This window comes from Centropristis striata, chromosome 18 (genome assembly GCF_030273125.1).
Source record: "Centropristis striata isolate RG_2023a ecotype Rhode Island chromosome 18, C.striata_1.0, whole genome shotgun sequence".
Lineage (NCBI taxonomy): Eukaryota > Metazoa > Chordata > Actinopteri > Perciformes > Serranidae > Centropristis > Centropristis striata.
The window spans coordinates 12381603-12401994 of NC_081534.1; the positions used below are offsets into that span (position 1 = coordinate 12381603).

The window sequence follows — 20392 nt, forward strand, 5'->3', positions numbered from 1 at the left end:
TGGAAACATAATAAACTCAAAATGTATAGTGAACTTTCCAAACTAAACTTAAAGAGCTTCACCCAACCTGTTTTTAAGAGACTGTAGCAATAGATAGGTCCCTGAAGAGTCTTCCCGGGTGAGATCAGAGAGCAACAGCCCAGCAGCGAAAAGTCACAGGCGGATGTGATGCAGATTCGGATTTGTGGACAATGCAGCGTGCTAGCTCCAGCTAAGTCCAGTATGTTTTCATGCAGCCACATTTCCTATATCATCATAACGCAGCTGTCTATGCGGTGGTTGGTGATGCACAGTCTCATGTTGTCAAGCTTGTTGATGCAAAAGCAGTTGTAGGCGAGATCAATGCGGGGTGCAAGAGGTTTATACAGGGCCACTCTTATCCTAGTTTGGATCCTAGCTCGCCTGTCTAGCTTTTGTTTCCTCTAGCATTACTGTCTGTGGGTCTTGATCTTAGATTAAGTTGTAAACTAAAGTGCTGTACAGCTAACAGTGTAGCTGTGTCTTCTTCTTTGTCCTCTCTGAGGGCAGGCTGGTCACTGGACAACTCTCGAATGTCTCTTGAGGCACAAGTGATATTACACTTATTACACTGGGGCTAGCTGATTAGCATGCTAATTTCAGTAGATATCTCTGCAACACAATGCATAAACATCTTTGACATAACAGCAACACTGTCACTTTACAATCTGATGTTGAATGTTTAAAACTAAAACTCTGGCCATATCTTACAATTGAAAATGAAAGAACTCCCTTTGTGGTCCACTTTGGCACTTTAGCCCACTTGTTTTCAAACCACATGCCTTTCAGATCTCAGACCCCATCTGTCTTATGTTAGATAATGGATAGGCTGCTTCATGGTGGTCCTTATAAATTAGAGAATATTTTCATTTATACAATCATACCCTCTGTGGACTTACATTTTAACTGACCTAATTTTAAGGATAATACGCATAGATCCATTCCTAATAGTTGGCCTCAGCAGATCCCTCAGCACAACGTGGATATCTATTATATCATCTATCTGTCTCTTCAATGTGAATCAGTGCCTAGAAAGCTAAAACAATAGAGTGGTTATAGATATAATATTCTCCTGGACTGCAAGAAATAACTTAATCTGCAATAAATTAATCTGTCAACACTTCTTTGAACAAGTAAATCACAAAGGACTCCTTTGTCGTCATATTTCTTTGATGGCTCCTCTTAGAGTCGTCGCTGTGGTATTTTTGTAAACATAAAGCTCATCTTTGAAGGCGGTCCACTGCTTTGAGTTTTTTAACAGATGTGGGATTCCAACTGTTTTCTGCCTCACATGTGCAGCCCCAAAATACTGAGTTAATAAAGAAACTGTGGGTTACAACCTCGTAGGGCAATTGTTTGACATTTTGGGAAATGCGCTTTAGATTTCTTGCCGAGAATTAGATGAGAAGATTGATACCACTTGGATTTTTGTACAGTAATATGAGGCTGGAGCCAGCAGGGGATTAGCCTAGCTTAGCATAAAGACTGAAAACAGGGAAAAAGCTACTCTGGGTCTGTCCAGGCTAACCAAATCTAACAAAATACCCCCTCCAGTGCCTCTAAAGCTTACAAGCTGTTTCCAGTCTTTTGCTTAGCTAAGCTAACTTGCCGCTGGCTGTAGCTTCACAGTCTACAGCTATAAGACTGGTATTAATCTTCTCATCTAACTCTGGGCAAGAAAGTTTTAGTTTATTTCCAGAAATTCCTTTGTCTCTACTTTATTCCAAACAAATTGCTCGATCCGCCTTAGTTTCTATTGCCAAGTTTGACAATCTAGACAAAAAGAAGCATGAAGACGCTGGTTCTGTTTATTGTGAGTATGTATTACAATCCTGATTTCAAAAAAAGTTGGGACTTTGTTTCAAACGTACATAGTACTGAATATGATAACTTGCTAATCCTTTGTGACATGCATTCAATTGAAAACCGTACGAAGACAATGCATTTATTGAAACTGATATACTTTAGTCAATATACAAAGACTTAGAGAAGTAACAACAAAGTAGCAACCAACCTTGTATCTCACCTTTTCCAAATCTTTTTAGCACAGAATTAAAGAGAAAGCTGATGTTGGTGATCTGATATTAAGCTAACTGCTCTTGATGTAGCTTAGTGTTAGCTAGCTAATAAGGTAGTGTTTTGCTAACTTAAGATGTGACCAACTGCAGTGTAATGTGTTTATTAAGACTGTGACACTGTTAGGATTATTGAGTATTGCTTTTAACCATCTTCAAAATTCTGTTTGCTTTTCAACATATATTTACCTATCCCACAGCATATAAGTATAACAGGAAAGGGAATATTTGACCAAGATTCTGCTGGTACCAAGCATGTTCAACTGCTTTCCAGTACAGAAACCAGGATGTCTTTGAAATTTCTCATGAGCCGGACATGAGCTTTAACACTCTCTGAGAACTTCATATTTCCTCGGCTCAACCCACCTGTCAAGACACTACACTACTTGAAAGCACCATAGTAACACACTTTAGCTGCCCATGCTATTGGGTCGGCTCTTTTCATTGTTGTGCAACACTAAATGCCTCAATCCCCGGTTCTCAGTTCCCTTTAAGACCTTGATAAGGAAGTGGACTTAATTTTTTTTGTCCTTTCCAGTGAGAGTGACCTAAAAGACGGCGGGAGATGGGGGAGGTATGTGTTACAGTACAATAGCCAGTAAATCTCTCTGCAGTAACCACACCAGAGCACTGAGCACATGCTTATGGAGGGAGGCTAATCAGCTTTCTGCAGATGGGCTAATGTCCTTACACTGGCTGAGAGGGGGGCCTATATTTAGCGTCCACTCTCTCCCTCTTAACTGGGGATAACACTGGCCCTGTTCTCCTCTCTATAGCTCATCTCTTTCTGCTTATATTCATCAAGAAGCCCATGCAGGTAGATTTAAAGTGAAATGACTGCAGACAAAAAAGAGGGTAAAGATGTCACATAAATCTGTGTACTCATAGTGACACTAATGTGCTGTAGTACCTGTATACAGCAGCTCATGAAAAGCAGTCGGTCAGTCAAAGAAATTAAGTAAAAGTTGAAAGTAAAAAAGAGGAAAAAAAGGCAGAAAAACAAAGAGACAGACAGAAGAGAAAAAAACATGAAAGGGCTGATGAAAGAGAGACTAAGGAAAATATTTTTTTTCAATGTCAGCAGGGAAAGTGACATCTGGAGGCCTTCGGGCATTAGAGTAATGCAGACCTGGAGCCAATCTACTCAGTCAGTTACCATGTGTCCCAGGAGACCAAGGCTCTGCCGGTAGTAAGGTCCGTGCATATACACGCCATCTACCTGCTGTTGCAAATACACTCACAGCTAATGAGGTCTGGCAAACGGTGCAATGACGGCTGCTGACGGGCAATGACGATCATTGTGACGTCTCTTGGAGGGGAAACCCATCAATGTCAGCTGTCACTTGCTGGCAACATCAGCCGTGCCATGCTGGGATTGTGCGGGCATCTCAGGATGTTGACCTGATGAAGACTTTCCCTCTGTCTGCCAGAGCCATGGCACGAAACCTGAATGCCCAAATGCCAGAGCCATTTACCTTGACTAGACAGAGGTTCAATAAGGTAAAACGTCTAAAAAACCACATGCAGATTTTAATTGTAGCTGGTAAGTTGTAATGGGAGTGACAACAAAAAACTGAACTGAACAACTCGTTTCTGCTGGTATTTTTTTGCTTTTAATTCTCAAGTTGGTCAACTTGAACACAATTATCAGATCAATATTTGCACGCCCAAACAGGACGGTGACACATGACACAGTGAAACAAGCTCTTTAGAGCAACAGAAACCCATATGAAACAGCTCAGAGCACACATACAATGAACACAAGCTAAATCTGCATCTCAGCATAGCTGCCGTGCCCACCTGCATTGCTCTTCATCAGCCAAAATAAAACACAAATTTTTCGCACACACCTCAAAAATACTCAACGGCACAGCTTTTTTGAATCTGCCTGCTACATCAGCCAAACACAAACTGTACAAAAATAGAGATTGATAGAAAAATAGGAGATCTGACATGTTTGAGAGAATACGCTGAGTCTCTTACACTTGTAAAGCTGAACATTTACACCTGTAATTTTCACGATTGTCACAAAATCCTACTTGTGTTATTGCCCTTAAACGATCCATGTGGTTTAATTTGCACACTACATTTTTTGCATTATTTCCTAATTGTTTGGTGCTTTTCCATGCTAAACAGAATTTTTTGAAAAAATTCACCTCTGCTGGGCCTCTGACTCTACCAGTAGTTTTGCTTTTACTCAACTTCATTCAGTTGCTCTGCTGCTACATCCCTGCATACACAATCCGACCTCCACCCCTCTGACAAACAGACAGTTTGTTTTATCTCTATGAGGCCTGCAGATGTTTGCAGACGTACAGACTTACAGTGCATACAGCATGCCAAAATTATGTTTAAAAGTTACCATTTTATATATTTGATTAGAAGAAGAAAATACAGAATTGGTTTTATCATATTTATAAACTTTCCAGTGTAATTTGAGAAAACTGCTTGTCCCTGTTTCAGAATTCATTTTCAAGCACAATACATTTCTGTTTTACTTTCTGTTTCATATTTGAAAATTAAAGGTGCCCTGTAGTGTTTTTGAACACTAGTAGTGCTACAGAGTAATATATATATATATATATATATATATATATTATTTTTTACCAGTGGGCCCCTTTTTTTGTGCTTTGTGCACGTGTGCAAAGGAGAGGTGGCATGGGTTGCAAAAAGGTTCCAAAAATGGCCTTTGCAAATGTTTTAGGAGGAAGAAAACAGTGGATTAGAGGATACACACAGTCGTTTGGTGAGTAAGACTAAATGTAAACATGTTTGCTTACATGAAACCTCCAGGGCACCTTAAAGCGTGACTTGTATATTTATCTGTTCATCAATATGCATTTCATTTGCATATGCAAAGGTGTGCAAGTACACTTCAGCATGTTGCTTAATAATAGGACTACATGTGATGAAATGCATCATGGGTAATGCATGGGTCAAAATCTCCTTTTTGTGCTAAATAGCTTTTTGGTTATCAAGCCTTACACTGGAACACCTTGTGCAATCCAATCAACTGCAGATAAGAATAACTCTCTTGCTTCCAAAACTCATCTGCATTTCTCTTAAAATCACCATCTATTTTACATGTACAAGCATTTTTGAATCAACTCCCCTCCCCCCACTCTCTCTGCAGATGATGAGATTATGTTGCTACTTCCTCTTTGGTAATCAGGATGTGTTTGTCAAGCAGGACCGCAGATAAGAGCAGAGTCTTTAACTAAACATTGTCAAAAAAAATTAGTTGGTCCAAAACTTCCCTCAGTGTAAGAGACCTTACTCAGCATCGGTAAACTCTCTGTTCCACAGTACATTCATAATCACCTTGAAGATCGATTAAACAACAATTCTCTACGATAAAGAATCACAAAAATATCTCTTCCCTTTAGGCTTTTCTAGGCACTTAAAGACAATTATTCCTGTACAGAAATAAAGCATGCATTGTTTTGTTGTTTTTTGTGTGTCTTAGAATTCAGATAAAGTATCAAAGTAGATCTTTGGATTTGTAAACAGTATCCACTTCCTCATTTTGCATTGTCTGTGAAAAGGAGTCCCATACAAACACAGTGCACGTCAGAAAGTCCCCATTGTTCCACCACAAGTCAATGTCTTCAGCATGCAAGCCTGTTTTGGTTTTTAACATGAAGAGGATGTGGATATATTACATGGTCGTAATATGGATTGTGAGTTCTGTAGCTCACAACCAACAACAAAAATATCGTTGTTGCATCCTGGCTGTTGGTTGATACGAGGGTCTACCAAATCGATCGAGCGCTGACGAGAGAACCCTCTCATTGGCATCTCTCCCTGTGTCCTCAGCTCTTCCTGCTGTGGCACCCTACCCGCGGGAAAAGCCCTTCTCTGGCCCAATGCCATGATCCAGGTTCCTTGTCCTCATTTGCCTTCCTTCCTTTATTCTTGTCTAATTTTGTGTCATATTCTTCCTTCTCTCATTTCCCTCAATTTCCTACCTCAAGGAAGAGATCAAAAGCTCATCATTCATTCCTTTAAAGGAGGTTCCACCAGCTAAAAAGCTGCACAAAAGTGCATGTACAAAGCTTAGTTACAGGGTAACCAGGTGGCATACATGGGATGATGCTGCGGAGGAATGTACTGCTGAGGAGGCGAGGGGTGACAGGGGTAGAGAGGCTGAACCTGCGCTACGTAGTAATTGCTGAAGTTGCCATCTGAGACATAAGGGGCTGGCTGGTAGAAGCAGGTGACGTTGGCTGCATTGGGGATGGCGTTCTGCTCGGCCAGGACCCGCAGCGCCAGAGAGGAGATGAGACTGAGCGTCTGACGCCTCTCGTGGCCCATCAGGCACACCGTGCTCTCCTGCACCACCTCGTACAGCGTGGCCAGATAGTCATACTTCCTGTCCTCCAGGTCTACGAAGTGGTTCTGCAGATAGGACTCGAGCTTCCTCCTCTGCTCGCCCACATCAGGAAAGTCTATGAAAAAGCGCGAGCACATGTAGCGCTGCAGCAGTTTCATCTCAGCGTCAGAGGCTGCACGAAAACCTCGCACCAGCAGGTGGCAGTACTTCAGCAAACCCCCGCCTCGAATCTCCTCTGGGCTCCTGGTGCAGATTAGGCGCTTGCGCAGGTGATCGAGGGCAGTGGGGAAGTCGCCGTAGACGCTCTCCCCGAGGATTGTGGGGTGGAAGGTTGCTGCCATGGGGTGCTCCGAGCACTCGTAGAAGAGGAGAAGTGAGTCCAGGCGGATCTGGAATGAGTCCACGCTGAACTCAAACTGGCGTCGAAGAGAGTCCACAAACTTGAGCTCTACATTCTTGCCACGGTTGTTGGAGAGGGAGATGAGACTCCAGCGGTCAGAGTCATTGCACACTTTCACCATCTTCTGCACGTAGGCCTCCTAAAGTAAACAAAACAAAGTGAAACATTAGGTGTCATGACAGACAGAAGTCCTATGCATTTCATGTTTCTGAAGTTTGAAAGGATTTAGTGGCATCCAACAGGGAGGTTGCAGATTTCATTCAGGTCTGAAAAGTGCATGCTAACCTGCATTCTTTCTAATCGCCAGGAGGGGGCGACTGCTCTGGTTGAAAAAATAAGTCAGATTGTATAAAAGTCTATCAGGAAATATCCCTCAAATAAATACAAAAATAAAAATATATGTATCTCAAACGCTAGTTTCAAGTCTCCTTCAAAACAGCATGATGTTCATGTATCGAATTATGGTCACATTTTGAGTTAAACAGGCGATAAATAAAAGTATGCTTTACGGCGGGGCTACTTGCTAGCATGGCCACCGCTGTGTTTACAGTTTATTAAAGTTAACTGAAACACTGTGGTGTGTCTTGTTCAGTGTTCGGTTTGATGGAAAAAGTTGGAAGCGGCTGTTAATTTTGAATCACAGAAGCCCCTTTTTACTTGTTAACCAAGCTAGATAGCTAGCCCTAGCATTAGCTAATGACATAGCATTCTTTAGACTCCTAATCTGTTCTGCACAACCACTGGTTGCCAAAAAACTATATGATTTCTGGTAATAGATCCCCCTAGACCCTGCATACTGCTCCTTTAGTTTGGTGACTGAAAACTAAAGTCAATAAATTGAAGACATTGTTCAATGTCCACAACAGTGAAGACACTGTTGTTGAGTTAATATGTACAATTAGGTGGATATTTTCTATTTCTAACACAGGTCTGTAGTAATCCATCAATTATAAACCATAATAAAAAACATGTCCATGTTTCTCATATTTAATTTTAAAAAAGCCAATGCAGCATAATCAGAGTAAATAATAGACTACAGTGATGAGTGCCACATTTTCCCTTTTCCATCACACAAAGGCCTGCTGCCTCCTGTGTCTGTTAAACTCCTCCTCTTCTCTTTTCATCCTTTCACAACTGCAATATTGTGTTAGTTCTTGCACCAGTGCATCAACCACTTCTTTCTTTTCTTATTTGTCTGAAAACCACACATAATTGACTGTCTCCATGGTGTTTACATGGAGATGTCCCAGATAAAAAAAATGTTTTCAAAAAACAGTATTAGTTTGAGCAGCCTTCAACAAAAGACGATAAATGCTATTTGCACCAGATCATAATCTTGGATTTGGTCTGTTGGTCATGATGTTTTGCTTATCACATCTGTTGGTGGGCCATTAGTAGCCTGGGTAGTCCTCGGTATCCAGGTAACTAAGAGCCGACTTATTAATGTGGATTCGACTCCAATTGGATTAGACAGAATCCTCTTTGAATTGGAAACCAACCTTTTTGCTATTTGGAGGCTCATATCTCTGTGCTGGTCTGTGCAGATCTAAGATGTATTTACATTAAATTTAAATGCATTTGCAAACAGAAAATGCAGGTAGCTGCAGCAGTGTGTAAATAAGTGTACATGGAAACAATGATGTTTACTTTCTGTGCTGTCAGGTTTGAAAGTTTGATTTAAAAGCATATGATATACAAGTATGAGCCATATGTTAAAACTCCATATACTACCTTTAAGGTCACTGGTGTGATCTTTTCTTTATTCACCCCCTCGGGCAAGAAGTCCAGAAGAGAGTCCAGCACTATATCTTTCACTATCTGAAACTCCATCTCTCCTTTCAGCTCGGCGCAGAATATTAAGTCCAGGTCTTTCCACCCCAGACCGCTGTCCTCGTGCAGGACGTAGCTGGCTGCAGAGCCGTTGAGTCGCACCTCCCGGACATGTATCCGCTTCTCCTCCATGCGGCTCCGGACCACCTTGACGATATCCCGCGGCTTCACCTCCAGCGTGGGGAAGCTCCACCGGCCGTGGATGGGGATGGAGCCGGTGAGGATTGTGTCCAGCCGCTGCACTTGCTCCCAGTTGAGCACGCTGAGGTTGATGCTCTCCCCGTCCGAGCAGCTGTCGCCCGCAGCAGACTCAACACTCTCGTCCATGTTGAGAAGAGGTAGACAGAAGGATGTAAACGAGAAAACTTTCCACTGACTCCTACTGGAGCAGTGGCATCAGCTAGCTGCAACTTTGTGAATAATTGAACGTTCAGAGCTGATCATAACAACAAGGTGCTGGACGACGAAGCGTCTCTACGCATGACGGTAAGAACCAGTTGGGCGGTGTTATGCTTGTCCTACTTCTTACATAAAGTCTGCCGTCCAGACAAATTCAATTCATGAGCTTTCCAGCCGTAAGGCTTAATCACTGTCCAGCATCTGTTGCTTCGCTGCGCGCTCTGCTGCGCTCCGCTCCGGCTCTGTCGCCAAACTCTGGAAAGCAGACATCAACTGTAAAGGAAGAAACGACAGTTCCTTACAGTGTCAGCTTTTCTTTACGTCCAAAAAGCTCACTGACGCATCCATAACGTTTCCTTCAGCGCAGAAGTTTTACTTCTCCCTCTCTGACTCACTTTTACGCACGGATTATTACGCGTCCCCGCTGCGCTACAACTTTACGCAATCGTTTTACACTTTCCCACTGCACACCTACTTTCAGAAAGTGGTGTTTGGCTGCTTTTCCGTTTACATTTTGACCCGTTTGTTGCTGGTTGGTAATGCGTGATGCCACAGAGTTCCCACTCCACAGCTGCTGGAGAAGTTGTGAACACAGTGCTTCCCGTCTGAAACGATGGGGCGGGTTGGTTTGATTGACAGCCAACACCTACTAATAGCTGCCGCCGCTTCCCTTAGTTACTTTGAGAGGCTGCAACCCGGAGACTGAGGCGTGTCTGGAGAATGGGCGTCACAGGACAAGGGAAGGAGACTGAATGGACGTTGACCCCCCTCTCTTAAATTCTCACCATGAATCAATTTCTTGGCACTGCTTCTCCTCTCCAAACGTTACTCAGCATTTGTCCCTCTTTTTCCATTATCATTATTGGTACTGGTGGCATTTCTCTTTCTATTTGCAGTTAGGATAAACGTCTTCAGAAATGCCTTTTTATTTCAACATGCACAATATTTGATGAAGAGTGTGATTAACCTGGTACAGTTATGAAGACAATCATAAGGGATGCTTTGGCTGCTGCATAAACACAACTACTAAGCATTTGGTTTGTTGTAATTCATTGCACAACAGCATCATACATGTAAGTAATTTCACTCTTATATTCCAGTCCCTCAGGGGTCTGATCCTTCACAGGTGAGACTGAGAATGCACACCCAACGCCCTCTAGGGGTGGTTTATCACCCAACATCATTTGGCTGTGCAGGCATCTATATGCAGCACCTCTTCAACCATTGGCTGCTTTGCAAACTTGAAGCAAAATTGCAGAAAATGTGTAAAAGTGCATTTCCTGAATGAATATGTAATGCATTAAATATTCAGATAATGTAAAAAAGAAAAAAGGAAAGAAAAAACCTTTATTCAGTGCATATTTCTGATGACTGCCTCTGATATGTAGGCAGTAAGCCGTCTGTCAGTATGTAGGCTATAGGCCATATAGTCTCTGCAGGTTAGTTGTCATGAAGAATCTATCAGTGCAGAGCTTGGCGCGGATATCTGCGTCACTACAGACGAGCCCATAAACCAGCTTACCGCAGATTACCCTGTATGTGCAGTGACACACACATTCACACAGGCGTGGGCACAGAGATGCATACGTGCACTACCACACCTCTGCAGATAATACAATAGATATGCTATTTTATTACTGCATGCTTCAATCATAAAGCACTGAAAAAAGTATACTGTACTGTTTACTTATACACTTTCACACACAGTAGTTTAAACACAGGTGATATCTGCTGTCATGCATTTAAACCATAAAGACATCACATGCAATGCAATACATATTCTACGGTCATGGAAAAAATATTAGACCACCCTTGCTTTCTCTAATTTCTTGTTCGTTTTATTGCCTGGTACAACTAAATGTACATTTCTTTGGACAATATAATGATAACAACAAAAATAGCTCATAAGAGTTTCATTTAAGAGCTGATATCTAGACATTTCCCATGGTTTTCTTGAAAATGATTTTGGTTATTATCAAGAAAACCATGGAAAATGGCTAGATATCAGCTCTTAAATTAAACTCTTACGAGGCATTAAATGAACAAGAAATTCAAGAAAACAATGGTTTGATATTTGTTTCCATGACTGTATGTAATTTAACATTTCGGTCAAGTTTACTGGAACTAACTTGAGAATTAATGGCGTTTGTTTATTCAGTGAAGTGTGTAGGAGTTCTCACTTCTCGTTATTGTTTCTTTTCTGAGTCTCATTGGGTAAACTGATCAAAGCAGCACCTGCTGATAACTATAAGTGATAAACAAAGGTCACATTAAGGGAAAAAAAAGTCATTAAAATGACAATAAATGTCAGTGCAATGCAAGTCTGAGTTACACACAATTTTGCGTCATGAATTGCAGAGTAAAGAAGAAAAGTGTGCTTCCATTCCATCGTCACTTTTGAAATGTTGCAAGGAAGAAATGCAAATTAAGATGCGTTTCTATCAACTGGTGCAGAGCTAATAAAAATAGTTTCAAATGAAGTTGGTGCTATAGGGGACATATGGCTATATTCTGCCCGGAAACAAGTAAGTTGAAGAAGTTGAGGTTGCAAACCAGAGAGAAAGCAGATCACCTTGGCCATCTAACCCCCCAAAAGAAAAATGGAGATAGGTCTTCTGGTCTTTGGATGTTGCAAGCTTCCATTGCTCCTAGCTAGTTTTGGCCTTGTATCATGGTGTGTGGAGATGAAGATAAATGAATGTATTATCCAGCAAGACACAGTCATGTGAGTTAAATGTTCACCCCATCAGAACTAATTTAGCCAGAGCTTTTCCATTTCCCACTAGTGTATCAACTCTTTTTCGAAAAATGAGAGAGGCAAAAACCACCTAAAGCGAGTGCAAAAACCCCCTCTTTGTATCAAATGTTGCTGTTTCCATTTAGCTTTTCGAATGTGATACTTCAAAATGTGCATTAAAATAGTTGAATGAAAACACGTCTTATGGAGCTCTGTAGTTTAACAGCAGGTCAGCCACACTCGTACTGCACGTTCCCCATTCACCATCAGGCTCAATGTCCGGCTTACTGCTGGAGATGCTTACCATGAAGCTGCTACTTACCTGACCTTTGACTTGTCAAGTGGATGACACCGGCTTGGTGTCCAATGTCTGACGACATCAGAGGATTGGCAATGGGATTTCAGACGGACCCCATATTCAGTCAACGTTTTGGCGGACGTGCTGCCCAGACCTTTACTGTATATGGAAACAAATATGTGTGTGAGTTAGTTTGTGTGAGCTGAGCTGAATGTGCAAGCATCTGTCTTTATACTCAGAAAAATTATAGTAAATAAGACTCCATTCAAAAACTCAGACAGACTTGGTTAGCACATCCTCTGACCCTCTTATTTCTGACCACATCTAAAATATCTCCATCCTGTGAACCCGTCAATAGCCAATCTGTTATCCTCTCGCTCTGTCCTATCCCACTCCTCCTCTTTTTTAGCTCTTTCCCCTCTCCACCATTCCCACAAGAAGAAGTTCATTAAGAGATTACAGTGAGCCCGTTAGCTGAACGTGCATCTTCTGCCTTCTCTTTCCCACCTCACTACCTTAACACCTTCTGCTATTTTTATTCTATCGTCTGGATTTCCATTAGTAGTGTATAAACCTGTCCTCGAGTCCAGGTTGACCGAACATGCACCCGTTACTTGGGCAGTCCAAAAAGTACTACTACTTTTCCTACTGTTGTAGACTTGGAAGTAAAATTAGTCATTTGCATTTGAGTTGTTCGTACTGGTAGAAGATTGTTTTAGGGTTAAAATCCCCCCAGAAATATCATTTTTACTTGGGCAGTCCAAAAAGTACTACTACTTTTCCTACTGTTGTAGACTTGGAAGTAAAATTAGTCATTTGCATTTGAGTTGTTTGTACTGGTAGAAGATTGTTTTAGGGTTAAAATCCCCCCAGAAATATCATTTTTATCTTATGATTATTTCATTTTTTACCAGTTAAACATGGAATGCCAGATCACATCATCCACTGGCTTCTGCTTATGTTGAACTCTATGGGTGTAACAAGTATTCTTACTACCTGCAACAGGTTGCTATTATTTTGCAAATAATGTAGCTAGCTAGCAACAATAGCATTGCCTTCTGGTCAGCTCGAAGACTGGACCAGGGCCTGCCCACTGGTCAGGCAGCCCATTATTCCCAAACCCCTATAGTGAAAAAATGCCCCACTGGACCGACAGCTCCTTTGTCCGACTGTCTGGAATATAATGGGCTGCCGGTCCAATGGCATGGGTGGACCTATAGGTCACTGGGTTCAACAAAGTAATATCACAGACCGTTTCAATGGCAGCACAGGATGTCTGTCTTTTCTAAGTACTGCATCTAAAGAAAACTCTGGCCAATTCTCTGGTTCATGGGAGAACTTACCTTCTGTCTTCCTTCCATCATTTCCCCTGCATGTATATCTTTTGTCACAGTATTTTATTTTCAAGGAACTAATCCTTAAACCCAATGTTATATTTAAAGTTGGGAACCAACTAATCTTTTTTTATCTCGTGTCTGTAATTTTGATATTGTTGTCAGAAAGATTACATAAGGATTGCAGAAATAATTTTCTATTACCAATCTTGGAATCAGCTATGAGCAGATGAAGTTTTAGCCTCTGGTGGTAATGGCCAATATTTCTGAGGTTCCTATGTAGCCAAAGGGTAACATATTTCTGGGCCAAGACTTAACCCTTACCCTAACTTGCATATGAATGCAGATTCATTTTTTAAAAGCTAATAAGTCATCAGACAATAACCGATAGGCACCAGGATTGCAATCCGGCCTATGCGGTCTGCCTCTTTCTGCTCAAACATGATTGGTCAATACAACTCGGACTACAAACAGATAGCAAAATGCCTCCAATACAAACATCTTGGCCTTTTGTTTTCATGCATATGCAGAAACTAAGCGATTATACTCATACTGGTTGTCCCACAATAACAGCTGAACTTGTTAACTTACAGTTAAGTAAAAGTGATTCATCTGCAAACAGTTACAGACCTCCTTGTTCCTGCATGACATTCACATTCAGTCCATCGCCCTTTGACACATACAGTATACATTACATTTAAAGCACTAATGTACCTAATGGCACTGTATGCATGCTAATACAAACCTCAACAGTATTTCCAATCAGTTTTAACCCTGACCTTAGTAAGGGACCTTTACTGAGTAGTAGTGTAAGCCCCCACTAAACTCTTCCACAGCCGCTAATGAGATTCACTGATGTGCCCTGCGCTGTAAGCCACGCTGCAGCGCTCCCAGAAGGTGTGCTGTGTGGGAGTATGTCACTGACACATATACTAAACTGTAAAAATAAGACAGAAGAGTAAAGTTGAGATTAAGTAGTGGGTTTCCATATCACATCTCTGCATCTAAACATTCAGTTAAAGGAACACACCCTTTTGCAAACACTGTGTTAAAATATAACTTGTGAGATTTTCTGTCTGACCACACACTTGCACACGTTGCACACAGACGTGCATTGCAAGCAAATACACACATTGTCTAGTGAAAAGGGTTAGTTTACAATCTTCTCACTCATAAAATGCAAACAGCATGAAATAAAAAGGTTTATAGTTCGTCTCTCATTTAATAATCCCACAGCGGAGATTATTTGTGCAAAAACACCCTGTGAACCAAACTCAACTCAGTTTTTAACGCAGCTCTAGAGACTCATACAATCCCCCCACCAATACATTTCCCCATTTCTTAAAAACTGTTCTGCTTTCCTGACCTGTCATGACTGGGGGCAGCAAACTGCTGTGACCAAATAAACAGGAAGTGAACTGCTCTATCTGTGACTCAGTTTCCTGTGTGATGCAGTGGTTGGATATGTCAAGACCGCAGTGATACTTTGATGATCTCTCTCCTGTGTAAACACATACATGCAGACACACACAGCATGACTTGACTCCTGGCCCTCAGCTGTGACTAAAAGTTAGTTTCATGGGCAGTTTGTAAACCAGTGGTTTTCAACCTAGGGGTCGGGGCTCCCACAAACGACCACAAGTTAAATCTGAGGTTACAAGGGACATCTCTCATCTCATCTCTCATTCTAAACCCCCTCAAAGTTCCTCCAAACCCCCACATATACACACACATACAAATATGTACAAACAATAGACAAAAATAAATGGTTTTTAACAAAAAAGGCTGTAAATGCTTGAAAATATATACAATTAATTTATTAAAAAAAGGCATATAAAATACTGTGTGAAAGATATGTTCATAGATTGAGTCAGACCAGTGTCTTCCAGAACAGGAAAGCAAATTTCTGGTTTTCCACTTATGAATTTTGTAATAATTTAATTTCAAATATCAAAATGATTTAAACTAAACATAAGGGGAATCAGTATTTAGTTAAATTGTTTACAATGGGTGTACAACCCTGATTCCAAAATAAGTTGTGTTGTTGCCTAAAACAGAATGCAGTAGATTGTTGATCTTTTGTGATATACAGTATATTCAATTAAAACTGCACAACCTTATTCCCAAAAAGCTGGGATATCTGTAAAATGTTAATAAAAACAGAGTGCATCATATTTAGATTGTGTGTGTGTATATCTACAAACACAAAAGTTTATCAGTTTGAACATAAAATATACTGCATTTCTGCAGTTTTCAACTGAATACAAATCACAACGAACAATGAAGGTTTTATTTACATTTAAGACAACATCTGAACTTCTTTGGAATAAGGATTGTAGGTTCAAGGCTGGATTAACAGCCAGGGAAACTGGGCCCCTGAACTTCAACGCCCCAAAAGCTCCAGGCTTAAATTGGTGTGCCAATTGAATTTAAAAATGCATAAATCAGAAACCATGTTGCGATGTGATCACACCAGCTGTGATGCTAAATGAGACCAAAGGCCCGTTCCCCAAACTTCCTTACCCATATTGCTAGGACCACACCCTGCTTTAAATTCAAAATGTTCATTCTGCTCTGAAATGCACACCTGTAAAGTTTCATGACTGCATCTTGTCGGCTGTAACACCCTTGTATTGACAAAATGTGTGGTTTTGTCAGTGCATCTGTGCTAGTTCTCTCTACAGTACGAACACACAAACAAGGACACAATAAATGTGCGTCATTTCTTGTATCTAGTTTCAAAGAGTCTTTTTGTGCCAGTTTTAGTATATTCATTATTTCAGCTTTGTGTGTATACTTTGCAAAATCCTAAATTATGATAAAAAATGTTTATATTTACCACACAGCAAATAAGAAGTCATTGTAGATCATTTGCACTTTTTAACAAAAGTGACAAATTTTTGTGGATTTGGTCTCACCTCACTTTCCTTCCAGTTTCATGGAGAAACTGGAAAACCCCTGACTTGTCTCAACAAAGGTCACACAGCATGAAGGTACTACAGTGCCATCTGCTGGATCTCAGCAACAACCCACTGAATTAACTCGAGACACTGACTCTGTTCATCTCTGCTGACATCTCACTAGGTGGCACTCTTTTCATACTGCTGACACAGTACTTCATGATACACTTTTCCTATTTTTCCTCTCTTTTATTCTGACTTTCCCACACTCCAGACTCCAATGAAATGTTAACGCATGTATTTGTACAGCTGTGTTGGGTAAACAGTGTCAGCCAAGAGCCAAGTTAGGTCATTTCATCCTTTAATGCGGCCTATTATGATTCTGGTATCATGAGCTGAATGAGTAAAGTGCACTAATGAAATACATGCAGCCGTGATAAAATAACCCAAATTAGCCATCAATCATTCACAGCATCTCCTTCTCAATTCAGATGTGTAACATATGAGTGCTACAGGCTGAGACGCAGCTCTTGTTGTGTTTAAATAAATGCTGACATTATAGATGTTGTCGGTACCTGCTGTGGGAAATCATTCAGGCTGAAAACTTTCTTTTCTACAGTTTTTTGTTGTTGTGGAGACCCGTGTCAGCATTATTATGCAGCCGTGGCAACAGCTCACTACTTTGTCTGTTCCTCGTCTGTGGGGCGGATGACTCAAATGACTGGTGCAGCAGAGGCGAATGCTTAGGATCAGCTTTGTTTTGACTCTGCAGAATGATTTATGCCGATGCAAAAGTAAAAAATGAATTCCTTTGAGGTGTCAGCCAAGGTTGTGTGTGTGTGTGTGTGTGTGTGTGTGTGTGCATTTCTGAGACCACTGTAATCAGTTATTGACATCATCTTACCGGCCGTATTTTCTGCATCTTCACATGTAAACAGGGTGAAAGATGACATTTCCACTGTGCTTCCGCATCTGCAACCTGTTAGCTACCATCATGAGTGTCATAAGATATGTTGAAATGGTGCAGAAAATAAACATGTGCGATCACACCCTACTCAGCTCAAAGGATCAACTTGTGACGGTTTAGATCAGGTTAAGCATGGGTTTTATGGAGATGTGTTCAGCTCCAGTGGGACAAAGAAAATCTTAGTGGTAAGATCTTGAAGGAATCCACCCTAACTTGGTTTGGTGAAGACCTGCACGAGCTGCAGCTGCAGGTGATGTGGCAGTCATTTTCGCGCCGTGGTCAGTCATTTGGCTTTCTGCTCTATCATGAAAGGTTTCGGGTGGAGCTCCACTCCTCTGCTCTTCTGTCGCGACGTCTTTTAGAGCACGACCATGGTGATTTAGGGTGAGGTGTTCTTGTCTCACTCCCACCAAGCAGAACAGTGGTGGGCGAAGGGAGGGAAGAGGACTGTGAATGACAGATTTAATGATAAAAATAGTCTCTGGTGTATAATTGAGGTCTTGGATGAAGAGACAGAAGTAAAGAGTAGAATAAAGTGAAGGCTGCAAATAGTGATGATGAGTTGGACATCAGGGAAGGGTGGGGAAGAAGGAGGAGGTTGGAAAGCATAAACAAAGCACTTGGAGCAGAGGTGGATTGATGATGAAGTGCCTGAAATAAAATTGCTAACTCAAGTCCCAGAGGACCACGTCACCGCCTCACAGACAGCATCCAGCCAGCTGGGTTCATCCAAGCCTGATGTCACATACCACAGCTTTCTCTATTTACCTCGCATGCTTTCCTTCTCGGCCCACTTCTCACACCGTTTCCTCTTGACTTTGTTTGCCTTATTGAGCTTCATCTACCTTTTTATCCTTCTCCTAGGCCAAGGTTTAGCTTCTGCCTGCACACTCTCTCTGCTCATGTCTCATTCATGTCGTAATGTAGGCTACATATGGCATATTAACCCAGTTTGGTCACGTGTTACTTTAACATTTGAATCAAAGCATACAATTCTCTGAAAAATATATATCTGAGTCTTTGAAAACTTCTGTTGTGAAGATATCCTCAAGAATCTAATTAAAAACAACAAAACAACCTGTGAATTTATTTGCTATCCAAGAAGGACAAAGACATAAGCCTATGTCCTTGTTCTTTTTATACACAAATAACATCAGCAAAAAAAAGTATTTAAATAAATCTTAAAAGCTAGTAACACAATTAAAACAAATTCAAGTGATAGGAAGGTATGTGCATTTAAACTATCAATCTAGCATGTCCGCTCGGTGGGGTACTAAACCCATAGCCACAATGTACGTTAGCATATAATGTGTACATTTTTAGTATTTGTCTTTTTTCTTTTACATTGTCATGCTTGCATTTTCCAAACACTTTGAAAGACATCTATCAGCTCAAGCTAGCTAACATTAAACACTGAATTCCAGTAAAAAGCAGCAGCTAGTAGCAGCAGCAGCAGTGATAACGCTAACGGAGAATACACAAAGTTAGCTCCAGCTGTTACAGTTAGTCAAAAATGACCATGCTTATCCTAAACCATCAATTAGCAGCATCGGTTAAACACAGAAGTCCTCACAGAAGTAATGTTAGCATAAACAGGAAGTAACTTTAGCTTTAACTTTAGCATTAGCGTAACAAAATAAGTACCGTAAGCGTTAGCATAAAAAAGTGTATCTTTAGCATAAAATAAATAATTGCATAATTTAATTTGGGCTGTTTGTCTGCAGCATGAGTTAAGAGCACAAAATTCTGGTATTTATGTTCATAACATTTGCATGTATGAAAATCCTAATGTTTTATATACAATAAACTATAAAGTGTATTATGTTAATGCACAGCTTCATATTATATGATAGTGTAAGCCGACAATTCAATAAATAACATCAGGCTGCTACCCACTCTGTAAAGACCAATTGATATTTCTATGTTTTTTTCAACTATAGCTGGTTGTATATTTAGATCAGATGCATGGTGCTGTGTCTTGGATGTAATTATGATGAACATATTTGAGGCATATGAGGTTGATAAATAAAATGATAAATTGGAGCTAGTGGCATATATGTTGACAGGCTCTGCTTTTTTCATGCTGGCAGGTTCAAGTCTTTTTTTATGATAATTGCAAAGTGTGTTTCTAATTGTGAGGGACTGTACAACATGTTGGGGTTTTTTTTTACATTAAAATCTGTAGCAATATTTGTCATGACCAGAAGATCAGCAGCAGCTTTCAGTGATCATTTGCATTTGATTGACTCCTAAACTATTTGTAATATTCCTGGACCTTGTTTCACGAAAAGTATTTATTGGACTGGATTCTTCACTGTTGCCTCATAAATAATTGCTGTGTGTTTATAATCAGAGCTTTTCCTGTTTAGAGCAGAGAGGGAAAAGACACTTAAAGGTCAATTGTGGTCACAGAACAGTCTGTCTGTGTGTGTTAGTGCCTTTACATGTGTGCGGTGGGTAGGCAATGGCAAGAATTACACCAGAGGGAATATCTTTCATCAGAAATAACTTGTAAATGACTTTGCCATGTAGCCTCTACATGCTGAGTTGGACCAGTTCCTTCACTTTTGTTCCAACATCTGATTTCAATGCAACTCAGTGATCCATCCTGTTATTTTACCCTCGTTGTATTAAATTATTAGGTTAGCACACCTTTGTGAAGCTACAATATATTGAAAGTATTGGACAGCACACTAATCCATATCAATGTTTAAATATCAGATCAATCGAAATGTCCGTACAGCTGACTGATGGTGTTTTTGTGAAATCCAATCAGGAGTACAATAGACTTGTTTGGAAAAAAAATATAAAAGTCAGATTAGGATCAACAGCTGCTCGTGATTTCACTTCATTAATATTCTTCCTAAAAAGTCTCGGCCAGCCACAGCTCAAGTGTCAGTGTAAAATGACATGGTGTTTGTTCTCTCTGTAACTGCCCCCACCCCCACAATTTAATCATTTCCCTTTCTCTGTTCTACCAACCTGATACTGCAGTTTGCATTTCCCTTTATGTCAGCTTATGCAGTTATCTTCACTTCAATCCCTTCACTGAGGGTAATTGGTTATGCAGTGTCAATACAGAAACACAGGGTCATTAAACA

General features: G+C 40.7%; 1 protein-coding gene across 1 annotated transcript; it reads right to left on the reverse strand.

Moving 5' to 3' along the window:
- Positions 1-3548: 3548 nt before the first annotated feature.
- On the reverse strand, positions 3549-9578 carry LOC131990602 (terminal nucleotidyltransferase 5A-like). Its single transcript, XM_059355674.1, has 2 exons — positions 8558-9578; positions 3549-6965 (listed from the first exon to the last, which is right to left on the reverse strand). The coding sequence occupies exons 1-2, from the start codon at positions 8981-8983 to the stop codon at positions 6150-6152; spliced, it is 1242 nt and encodes a 413-aa protein (XP_059211657.1). The 5' UTR covers positions 8984-9578; the 3' UTR covers positions 3549-6149.
- Between the last annotated feature and the right edge of the window lie 10814 nt (positions 9579-20392).